This window comes from Solea solea, chromosome 1, assembly GCF_958295425.1.
Source record: "Solea solea chromosome 1, fSolSol10.1, whole genome shotgun sequence".
NCBI lineage: Eukaryota > Metazoa > Chordata > Actinopteri > Pleuronectiformes > Soleidae > Solea > Solea solea.
The window spans coordinates 5,364,711-5,377,602 of NC_081134.1; the positions used below are offsets into that span (position 1 = coordinate 5,364,711).

The following is a 12,892-nucleotide window of genomic DNA, read 5'->3' on the forward strand; positions in this document are numbered from 1 at the left end:
GTAATTACCTGTTGATGTTGTTGATTTAATTAGAGTTTAATGTCAAGTGCATGTTTATTAAGAGGGATTCCTTCTCCAAGTGGAAAATTCCACGTGACTGCTTCAATAACGAGCAGCAACAAATCTCATCATACAAGGGTTTGGAGCTGCAACTAACGATTATTTCCATAATCGATTATTTTCTCGATTAAATCATTTGTTCCATTAAATATCAGAAAACCTTAAAAAATGTTGATCTGTGTTCGTCAAACCTGGAAATGATGATGCTCTGAAATGTCTTGTTTTGTCCACAAACCAAAATGATTCACTTTTAATGACTTCTTTGTTATCCAGAGCAAAGAAATGAAGAAAATATTCACATTTAAGAAGCTTAAACAAATCGGAAATCTTGTTTTAATCATGAAAAAAAGCTCAAACTGATTAAAAGTTGATGATTAATTTAGTAATCGATTAATAATCGATTCATCGATTAATAGTTTCAGCTCTACAAGGGTTTGCTGTAAAAGTGGGCGAAGTTGGAACACGTGACGGTCTCGTCTGGTCAGTCGGGGGACAGTCAAGTAAAAAATGAAGCCCAACTTTTTGGGGAAAAGCAACAGTTGCGGTGGACGTTATGAGCTCAAAATAACAAATCAATATGCCGTATTAATTCCTTTTTTTATATGTACTTTTATATTGCCTCGTGTGAGCTTTTCTGTCTTTTATCCATTATTCTGTACAGCACATTGGTCCACTGTGTTTGTTTTAAAGTGCTTTACAAATAAAGTTGGATTGGATAATTTCAAAATATAAGTGGTTGTTTTAATATGCAACAATAATAATAAAAAAACACATGTATGATGCAAAATTAATCTATTAATTCAAAAATAAAAACATATAGAAATGACTCGTTACAACTTGATATTGTTTGGAGGGCCACATGAGGCCCCCGGGCCGCAACTTTGAGACCACTGTTTTAGAGTGTTACTCCAACAGTTAAGCACATTGAGTAATTGGGTCAGAATGTGTGCAACAGTGATATTCTGCCTCTTTCAGGTCTTTCATTAGCCCTCTGCTGTTTCCCAAATGCATGCCCATTTCTAACTCCACCCATGCAGTTCGGAATGAAATGACATCGCCATAACATCACCTGGGTTACCTTAACTATACATTCATTAGTTTTGCCTCAGAAGGGTGAATTTGAAATGAGAACCAGCGTCCATGCCGGTGCCCAGACAATGAGATTTCAATGTGCCTGTACATCGACAGACCGTTTAGATCTGTCCCCTGCTGCGCGTCAACACGCGAGTGTCTCTTACCATTATCCGAGATGTCTAAAGTCCCCACGCATGAAACTCGAGGAAACAGCTCCTGAATCACCCCGGCACCGGCCGACCTCAACTGTGGGAGGACAAGAGGAGAGGAAGATGATGAGATAGCCAGGAGCAATCACCCTGCCAAGAGTGAACATACTGACAGCACATACCTCACAGCTGCTGATGTCCAGGTGTAAATCAGCGATATGAGGGTTATTGGACAGGCCGAGGAACAGAGCCCTGAAGGGAAACACAGGCACAGTGGGGTAGGTCAAGCCTGGGTCAAAGACTGCAGACGTCCACTTTTTGTCAAATGTTTTGTCCGCACCGAACGTACACACGTCCAAGTAAACCTCTCTAAATCAGTTGGTGGCATGCTCAAAAAGTGTGAAACCTATATGTGAGAAGGTCCGTTGGTGTCCACACTCAAGGAATACAAGGACAATCAAAAGAAGGAGAAAGTCCTTGTGAGATAAAACGCCCACTGGATTTGAATATGAAATCCAGTGGGAACAGTAAACTGAAGCGGACCCTCATTTTATGAACACAACCCTGGGCATGTATGTGCATACAGAGATGTGAAGAAGCTCACCGTGTACACAGAGTGTGGAAAGTATAACTTAGTCCTTGTAGTGACTGTCCAAACTTTATCCGCCACTCGGGCTGGATCCTGTTTTTGACTCGCTAGTATCGATTGTCACTCTTCCGGTAACGTTCCCATTTATTATCGATATTATTTAAACCTTCCGAATCTTATTATTCCAACATGAGGTGAAGGATAATCTAACTGTAAAAACCTCACCAGAGCAGAGCAGATAAGGGAGGAAAGGAAAGAGTAAAGTGTCTTCATGGACGAAGAGAAGGTGAGCATGAGAAAACATAAATTCAACTGCTGCTTTTCCTCCCTCTTACAATCTAAGGGGATCATCCAACCAACCACCTCACCTCACCTCACCTATCCTGCCTCCCGTTCTCCTCTGCATACAGAAAAGTTTTACAGCTATCTTGAAGGGTTTAAGAAAGAAGAGGATCCATTGCTCAAACTAAACATCCACCTGAAATTCCCTAAAAACAAACAAACAAAACAATGATCAATTTATTCAGGAGGTACGGCCAACTGTTGTGTGCACACGCAGATGAAGACGGGACGCGGAGATAAGTTCCCATTTACACATCAAGGCTCTGCTGGAGGTCGTTCACATTTTAGATTTAAGCACCGTGCACGGAGGTAATGAGGAGAAGTGCTAAGTGGGGAGTCTGCTCTGTCCACGTTGGCTGAGATCCATCACGCGATACACAATCATCTCAGTCGTCTGCAGTCTGCTGTGTTTGCTCTATCGATTGTGCTCGTTGGCTGAGGAGAAGCAAACAGCAGGTTATATACCCAACACACAAACTGTAATCTCATCCCTGCAGAGAAGGTGGCTTTTTGCTTGGCAGCTCACCGATATGTTTTTAGTTACTCGTGCAGCTGGTTAGGATGCGCAGTCCTGCACACAGACACGGAGTCTTCAGTCTGTCCGACTGAAACTCAGGGAGAGCTTTGATAGAAGCTACTCTCCATGAGGTGGAGGTTATTTGAGTACATCCGGCAGTTTTTGATTTGTGCACCAAAACCTGACCCAGCACCCAAACTTCTGCATGCAACTGGTTGAATGAAGGAGAGATTTGTGAAGACGAATGGGGGGAAAACACCGCACACAAATGCACGTTTGAATGGAAACCAGGTGAATAACAATCTGCCTATGCAGCATGTTCTGATGGGATTGTACCACTCCTCTCTCACTATAATAAGATAAGCACAGTTTCTACTATATCATTGGCACACACTGCACATGCCCTAGAGCAGGGCTCTCCCAGTCCTATAATGAAACATACCCCACTTGCATTTTTATCCAATGAAACTCATGTGTTTCAAATCACAGTTCAGACGGTCACATGGACATTTGAATGGTCATCTCACTAAATGGAAACACCCAGTATTCATCATACATACAGCTGTAGATATGGATACTCTCGTGAAGTGACACAGCGACATGTGGGCAGACAATAACAAAACGATAAGTGATTAAAACTAAATGCTAGTGTATTTTTGAATGCATTTTGACAGAATTCACATTTTAATTCAATAGTGTGGGAGATATACTGGAAAGAAATGCAGAGTTAGATACTATTTTTGTCAAATAGTATTTTGTGGACATTGTGGACATCAACATTTTATAAACAATTTCAGGCAAAACAAGCTTTTTCAGTTTGTTTGGGTTGAAATAAGCGATGAGGATAAATGTTGAAAAAAAAAAAAAAACACAAGTAGCTCTCTGAAGAAAAAAGTTTAGAGCCCCCTGCCCTAAAGCCATGGTTCTCAAACTGTGGTACAGTGGTACACAAGCTTCCTTGCTCCACTGTATATATCAGGGTATGTGATCAGAGTGTGTAGAAAATGAAACAAATAACAAAACTAGCATAATAAATGAAATAAAAACAATTAGTGTCACCTTATTGCTCGCTCCATCTTAATCTAATGTCACTGAAGTCTACGCGAGGAAGAGGAGGATGAAGATGAGAGAGCGAATGATCTTATTGGGAATAAATCTGCCTCCTCTGCAGCTTTTCTCGTCCACAAGTTTTTGTGCAGCAATTAAAAGAGAAGTTAAACGTAAGCCGTATCAAATATAGTTTGAGACACGGACACTTCCCACATCTATCACTGCTTTAAAGTCGCCTTTTAATGTGAGGTGTGAAAAACACAACTCAAATGTCTGATATATAAAAGAATACAATGTTTGGGGGGGGGAGAAAGAAAAAAAGGTGATTCATTGTATCTATTTTAAATGATTTGGCAGATCTTGTTCATTTGGAGCACATCGATGCAGTGCCTCGTGCATAGTAAAAACAAGGATTTAAGGTTAGATTGCAGATTGCAGGTCTTTAAAGAGACTTCATCCACTGCTCTAAACTAGATCACATTACAGTAACGCGAAGGATGCTGACGACGCAGCGAAGCAGGACTATACTCTCCACACCTCAGCTTTAACCTTAAGATAAGTTCATTTGCACCATTTAGTTCTTATTTCTAAAATCATTTCTAGGGTTTTTTTTAAAAAACGCATTCATTCTAAATCAAATAATTACAGAAATATTAGCATTTTAAGTAAAAAGTATACAAAGATCATACACAAAGACTGACTCTTGGCTGAGACACTGGAAAGTAACAAACAACATTAATCACAGCACGACGCACACATTCTGCAGAGAGACATATTTTGTAAGTGTATTTCTTGCTGCTCTACTAGTCAGTAAATATTGACTCAGGCTATGCGATCATTTGAGATGAATTAATCACAACGCGTGCACTTAAGTGTTTTAATCACTTGACGGCCAGGGTTATTTTTCAGTTTTCAGTTAGTCCTTGTGCGAGCTGTTCATTACAGAAACGCTGGCTGACGCACGGTCACACTTCAAAAGGTTATTTATATGAATGCGTGTTTACTTTATATTTATAATTCCAAATTGAGCACAAAGTAATACTCCTCGAGTACAATGATGTGGTATGATTAAGTGTCTTTAATGTGGGACACACACACACACACACACACACACACAAATGTGTGGCATTACATCGTCGCCGTGACCCGTGAAGTACGTTTATAAACACACCGGTGCCAAATATTGATATTTTAATTGACATCATAAACTCCTGCTGTATATATCTTCACTCTTTCGATTTGATTACAATTATCACGTCGGCGACTCCGTTTGATTCCGTGATGCGTTGCATCGTCAATATACTAATGTTCTCCTTCATCAAGTCAATATGCGCCGTCAGACAAATATAATAACTTAAAAGTGAATTGATTTAACATTTTTGTGACCGGGAGAATGAACAGCTGTACCTCCGAAATCAGCAAGCAATACTACATGACTATAAACACCACTGCACAGTGATGAGTCACTTGTGGCGGCGGATATCAGAGGAATGAGGGTGAATTTGAAGTTGATCAGGTAAAAGAAAAGGATGGATAATGGCTATGACTGTGACTATTATCCACTGATCACACAGTTTTATATGTTCATCTCCCAACAGACACTTGAAGATTGTTCATTTTACGCGTCTCAGGCTCTCTCTATTTTTGCAGGTCACTTTTTTCTCCATTAAGGGTAGCCCTTAAAAAAACATCAGTGCGTCTTTGATTGTTTTTGATAAATACTAATAATATTGTGTGTGTTTTTCCTATGACACACTGTATTTCTGCTCTACAGATGAGAATCTACAAAAGGAGAGAGTGCAGTCGTGACACACACCTCTATCTTGTAAGGTCAACACTTGTACCAAAATAGAAAGATTTCTTTTTTTGGGCTGTAACCTACATTCCAAGGACATGTTTTTGTCAACTTCCAATCTTTCAGAAACAGACAGACATGTGGAAACATGATTCTCCTTAACATAGGTATGGTCAAACGGACCTATCTCTTGATTAAGAGAGCACAGAGTACAGCGACTCTCTTTCTTTCATAGGTTTTTGTTGTTTAACCCTTAGAACACGGAGCATTTTAGCTGCTTTTTTCATTACTAGGTTTAAACATACGATATTTACAGAGGCTATAAGAATATATAACAACATGGAGTGTCCTATATCCATTTTTCTGCACAACCCAGGCAAACTGATGAAAAAAAAACAACTATATAAACACATCTGAGCAAAAAGAACTCAAAATGTTAAAAATCGGATTGAATTTGTGAAATGTGGAAATACGCCACAGTTCAAAGTTCAGTTGGTATAACATCAATTCAACAGCATGTAAGAAGACACGCCCCCCTCCCCCCAGGATGACCATATAAGGAGTTGTGTATTATTCCACCTATTATTACCACCTGTATTATTGCAGATCTGTGTCGTGTGAGCACTAAGGGTGAAAATGTAAATGTGGTTTGCTTCAAAGACGACTTTAAATGATCGCATGTGACAGTGACTCACCTCAGTGAATCTGGAGGGACTTTCGTGGACGCCAGGCTGACATGGGTCAGGCTGAACGCTGAGCTGAAGAACTGGCGGAAAGTCGGCAGCGAGTCTCTCGCTTTTCTGGGGAAAAAAGGACAGTGAAGAGCAGAGTGGAAAGACATCAAATATCAGAACAGAAGGTATAGGCATCAAAGCAGGATCCAGATCGAGTAATGAGAGGTTGTGAGAGAACGATGACAACAGATAAGACACTGATCAAGACAAGACACGGAAGACAGAAGGAGGCGTTACGCTGATCGAAAGTGACGGGGAGTTTCCGGCTGACAAGCCCAGAAGTGACAGAGAAGGAATAGCACAGCAGAAATAAAAAAGACAGGCGGAGGAGAAGAAAGAAGGTGAAATCAGACAGACGTTGGCTGTGACATTTAGGTCAGTATTATATTAAACAAGACACCATGGAAAGGTTGGCGTTAATTACTGCTACCAAGTTAAAACGTTGCATTGATCAATTATCCAACCATCTGCCCGGCATATACGGAACATCAGACGAGCGCAAGGGAATATGTCTGAGACGTGCGCATGTACAATATCCTGGTAGACAGTCCTTGGCATCGGCAGCATGGATGGAGTACACGGGTTCATATCAGGGCTTAGAACTCAGCCGGTCCACAAGCGCATAAATAGTTCACCGCGGTGTAGTGGGAGACGTGAAGGCGTTCTGGGGCAGGTAGAAGGAAGTGATGAGACGTGGAGGCGGTGGTGGAAGTGTTTCATCTTTCAGAGGGATGATGTTTGTTTCCCTGGAATTGATTACGAGATGCCTCCGCTTTCAGACAGCTGCAGTTTTGTTTTTGTTTTTTTTCTCCACCTTTTTGACTTTCTCAAAATACCCTCACTCTGTGCAGTCTAATGCTGGTCCTCACAAAGACACACACACAGACAATGTCCTCCCTGTCCCAAAATGTACTCACTCTGTATGGGTTCATTACTGGTCCTCAAAAAGCTAAAGAGCAAGAACACACACACACACACAAAATAATCAGGTTTGTGTGGTTATTCAGGTTAATACATAGCACTGACTTCCATTCATCTGGACAGTTTTATAATTCAACCACAACTAATTCATCCCTAACCCTGACTTTAACCCTGTTACCATAACTCCTAGGCCGCTTATGATATCTAGAAAATTCAAAAAAAACAACAACTATGGACTGTCGACCTGTCCAGGGTGTGACTCCGCCTTTCGCCATATGTCAGCACAACCCTCATGTGGAGGATAAAGCGGTAGAAGATGGATGGATGGATAGATAGATAGATACCAGAAAGCAGAGAAAGAGCTTTGCGCCTCTATACTTGTCATTACGGTAGCCCTCAGGACTTCCGTGGAACGACCGTCGTTTGTGACGTCAGCTTCTCAGTACTCGTAATTCCTAAACGGTTGAATAACTGCCAGATATCAAAAGTGAAATTTTTTTTTTTGACAATTCTACAGTAATTAAACCTAAATAAATCCAGACGGCCTGATCACCATGAAGAGCCCAACGACAATTCATATCTTCTCATTCACCAGAGCCTCGTTATTACGAGGCAATGAGGACTAACAGGGTCAGTGCACACACAAAAACTTGTTTTATACCTTGATACCTCACAGACATAATGCATCCCCTAACCCCTGACCCTAACATCAGGTCTTAACCCTAAACAAACACCCTTTAAAGTTGTGTACGTTTTATGGACCTCACAAAGATATGAACACCAGTACACACAGAAGCTTGAAATGGACTCCACCGATCACTCGGCGAAATGCTTTTGGACGTGTTCTTTAATCTCATCACGTCAGTGAAGATGAAAGACGCTGCACGGTTCAGACGACACTCGTATAAACCACATCATATCTGAGTCATGGTTAATCTTTCTCGGGGCAGATATTTTGACTCGCCCTCAGAGGGAAAACACAGGTGCAACTCATGTTGTGAAAGACTTGACTTAGATCCATGAATAAAATGTTATTTATTTAGTCATTTATTTTTGCTGGCTATACAGCTATGACATGTCAAAATGTCACTTCGACTCTAATTGCACTATGTTTTGCTTTATTACGAGACGCATGGACTCCAGCCATGGCCGTATAAATCGTTTACTTTCAAAATAAAACCACACGCGTGATGAATAAGAGGGAATAATGAGATTCCTGCGGCCACGCAAGGGGCTGTGAGGCTGCATCAACATGCTGCTGTTCGACAGGGAGGACGTTTATCGCGTTCATTTCAGCTGCGAATGTGAGAGATGGGCGAACGCTGGTCTTTACTCAGAGTAGTGGACAAACTGAACGTTTGCAAAGACAATGGCGCTTAATTAAATGTCCTGGGAAGTAAATATAACTCATGCCGGACAAAAATCAACTCCATTCCGTCTGGACCACAGTGCTGTTTGTAGGTTATTTCTTTACATTTCCCACAGTGAACTCCACAACGTTAATACTGCAGATACTTAACCATTACGGGGCATAAATTGAGGGCAACGTAGTCGAATATTGACGTGCCTCGTACCTTTGTCTTATTATTGACGGTTTGGTCTTAGTGAACAGAAACAACGGAACATTATTTGTGTGCTGCGTCATCTGAAAACAGGCTGTGTCAAGCAAAACTATCAGCCCTGACTGAGGAAGTGTGTGTGTAAAGCGCAGTAGCACAAGGGGAAGAAGGATTTCTACAGTCAAACTGACCAACAACTGGGTTTTTGGAGCTGTAGAACTCACTTCGGTCATAGTCTGACCCGTTTGTATCCGTCTCGCTTTACTACTGCAATGTTGCTGTTGCCTCTCTCTGTCTTGACTTAAAATAAACAACTTCCTCTGTATAGGGGTGACACAAGATGTAAAACACTATACTGAGAAACACAATCATGCGGAGATGATGAACATTGTGTGAACTCTGGTTTCAGACCTCAAAGACATTTTAAAGATATCAACAATCTATAAAACACCCTCAAACTCCAGTTTCTCTGGATCATTCTAAGTTCATCCTGAAGGATTTAGAATCACTGGCCTGTCACTGCTTTTACTTTTGTGTCGCTCGGCTCTCTAATGTCTGTCATTGTCTTTGTTGATGATTACCAGCCTTTGAAGAAGGAAAAACCCGCTTTAATAAACTTTTACTATTTCCACCGAGATAAATCCAAACTAAAAAACAGCGACGTCATCTCTAACACGACCTAACCCTCCACGACATCGTGACTGAGAAATCTCCTCTCCGATTGCCAAGTAAGTTCTGTCATGTGCTCGTGTGTTTGGCACAGCTGTTTAATAGGTATGAGACTCGTAATGTGACTGTCTGGGAACATCATGACTAATCACTACACCCCATAATTTCTGCTCCGCGTCGTGAGTGTAAGCCCTTATTCTCCTTGTGCACATGACCCCGTGCTTTGCACCAACTGTAATGACTGCAATTTTAGAATTTGAGCACGACAATCTTCAATCTACCACTTTTTGCCTGCATGCGCACACACACACACACACAGAGACAAATGTGTGTCACATCTTCCACAAAACATCCCATCACTGAACTTTTAACTGAGGATTAGTGGGTTTTGGTTCCCTGAGGAAGAAGAGGGAGAGCCACACAGCTGCAGTACAAGCACCTTTCATAGCTGTTGATATCTCTGGAACACCAGTTGACCCATTCATAATAATTAGCATGCAGCCTGTCAAATGGCTTCTGTTGCGTGAGTCGACACAGTATCGGCGTCTCTCCCACAGAACCCTCTCCAGAGAGCTGTATCAGCAGCTTCTTACATCTACTCATGCAACTATATCTGCAGGGGCTGCTCATTGTTTCTTGCAAGTGTGTGTGTGATGGCCAGGGGGAGGGGTCTGAGACGTTCCGTTCCATATTCATGAGGGGCAGCCGGGCCGTTCTTATCAGCTCGGTTCAGCTTTGTGGCTCTGCGTCCTCGCAGCAACACGTCTAAATGGCAGCACTGAGCCAGCGTGCATTTAATACCAGAGGAGCCGTGACCAGAGGGAGGGAGGAAGCGGGGAGAGGGAGGAAAATGATGAGGTGAGATGAGAGAAGAGGAAGTGGTGGAGGGAATATGAGGAGAGGAGAGGAGAGGAGAGGTTGATGGCTACATCCATACAACTACCTTTTAATTTAAAGAAATCTGCATCCAGATGAGCATTTTCCTCTGGTGTAAACAGAGACTTAAATCTCTTTTCTATGTTCGCCGGTCCATCACAGGGCCACACACAGACAAACAATCATCCACACTAACACTCACACCCACGGTCAGTTCAGGTCAGAAATGTTTGACAATGACTTGGATTGTTAAAGCAAGTCTTGGGTTCTTCTTTGGCACATACCCAACCAACCCCCTCCCCCAAGTTTCAGTTTAGCAGTGTTTCCTTGTACTGCTTATTCCTTTCGCTCCATAACAGAACAGCCAAACAACATAAGAAAAAACATAACCTCCCTGGGGGAGGTGGTAAAGAGAACGAGGGAGGCATAAAAGCAAAGGTTGAGAAAGAGAAAAGAGATTCGGGCAGACATCGACAAAGATTGCATCGACTGGATCCTCGATCAAAGAAAAAGACAAAGAGAAAGAGTGCAGGCATGGAGGGGGGGGGGGGGGGGCGTGAAGAATGGAACAATTAGTCTCATTTTTCTCTATTACGCTGTAATGCAATATGCTGAGCAGCGAAGCTCCTGGGCTCCTTGGGGACTCGGCACGATGAGAGCCAGCGCGGCCTCTGCCCGCGAGCTATGTAAACAAACACACACACACACACACACACACACACACACACACACACACACTGAGACGGACACTTGCTGTCATGTTCACATGTGTGTGACAGACAGAAAACCTGTTAGCAAACACTGAAGGATGGAAACACACACACACACACACACACACACACACACACACACACACACACACACACACACACACACACACACACACACACACACACACACACACACACACACACACACACACACACACACACACACACACACACACACACACACACACACACACACACACACACACACACACACACACACACACACACACAGATATAAAGCAATGCGGAACAAATAACAATGTGCACACTCATTTTGTCATTGAGGTCCAGGGCTAAACACTCATCTACGGCAGAAAATAAATAAATGATGTTTGCTCTGCTCGGCACCTCCTGACTGGAAATCCTCTGGAGCTGTTTGGCTGAGTCAGGGGAAGGAAACAAATGTGTTTTTGTGCTTTAAAAAAAAATGAAAAAAAGAAAAGAAAAGGTGAACTCCCACCTGTGCGAAAAGGTGTTCTTGGACAGGTTCAGGTAGGAGAGGTCAGCGCAGCAGCCTCGCAGCAAGGCCCCAAACAACTGGAAGAGAAACAAAGAGACGAGCGGTTGGTGCTCCGGACGTCGTCAAGGGATAAAAAACAGTTCCAGGTACGAACCGACGGTTCTCCAGAGAGTTTCCCTTCACACTCGGGAGTGTTCGCTGTGTTTGCCAAGTCACTTAAATGTTATTTCTTTTCATCAGAGAACCACAAAGTACAGTTCAGCTACAGTACAGCACATGTGCACGTAATAGGAAACTATTTGCACTGTAAAATAATTTCTTTTCAAGGCATATACACTACTTTGAAGTGGTGCAAAAAGGGCATTGGGACTTGAAATGTTCTCCCTGGAAACCATGGCCAGATACGTTTATGAACATTGCAAATGCAAAAGCAATAGAAAAGCAATAGAACATTGAGTAGTAAATCTCCATATTGTCATTGTTTTATGCTCAGAGCATTTTTAAAGCCGTTAGAAACTACTTAAAAATCACTTTTTGGATCTATATTCTAAGGGAAATTCAAACAGCTGTTTAAAACCAAATAAACCCTAAAAACCAGATACTTATTTTCTGTAATTATTTCAATGTCCTCATCCATTTAAAGGTTAATAGCTCTTAGCTCCAGCAGCTGAATGAAATATTGCAGACTGTGTTTGTGTGTGTGTGTGTGTGTGTGTGGGAAAGTACTCATCTGCTGGAGAAGTCGACTCATTCCCAGCAGCGGGACTGAACAGGCAATAAGATGTGTAATTGTATTACACTAAATCAAAGTCAAGCTCTTAACCACAACAGGAAAAAACGGAATTACTTACAGTTCCTCAGTTTGTCATATTGACTATTTATCAAAACGTCTAGTTTTATAATAAAAATGAGGAAAAAGCTGCCCGAAAGCCTAAGATATCCAAAATGCTGAGTCACCTACAGTTTTCCTGCTTGTCTGATCCACAGACGGCAAAGAAGCTCTTGAAATATGGGAGGAAACGTATCGCTACAAACAAATATGAGCAAAACCCAATTTTCTTGTGAAAATTTAAGCAGCTTCTCATCAATTCTGAGAGTTTAAACCATCAGACAAATCCATTTTTTTTCCCTGACACTGTGATCCATCACCTAAATTGATTCATCGACTGTTGCTGGTACATCAGCACAGATTAAAGAAAGGGGACGTATTAATAATTCAATCTCACAGGCAAACACACACACACACACACACACATACACACAAAAAGAACAATTCACCCTCAGACAGTTTCTCTCTGAGGGATAAATGATAATTAACAAAACAGGA

General features: G+C 41.9%; 1 protein-coding gene across 6 annotated transcripts in view; it reads right to left on the bottom strand.

Moving 5' to 3' along the window:
- carmil3 (capping protein regulator and myosin 1 linker 3) overlaps positions 1-12,892 on the bottom strand; it is a 75,472-nt gene that overhangs the window by 23,478 nt on the left and 39,102 nt on the right. For all 6 annotated transcript variants that reach the window (XM_058643372.1, XM_058643339.1, XM_058643364.1 and 3 more), the window contains exons 15-18: positions 11,566-11,642; positions 6,272-6,376; positions 1,466-1,535; positions 1,299-1,380 (exon numbers count right to left, since the gene is read on the bottom strand). In XM_058643372.1, the coding sequence (XP_058499355.1) occupies positions 1,299-1,380; positions 1,466-1,535; positions 6,272-6,376; positions 11,566-11,642 (334 nt within the window). The remainder of the gene's footprint in view (positions 1-1,298; positions 1,381-1,465; positions 1,536-6,271; positions 6,377-11,565; positions 11,643-12,892) is intronic.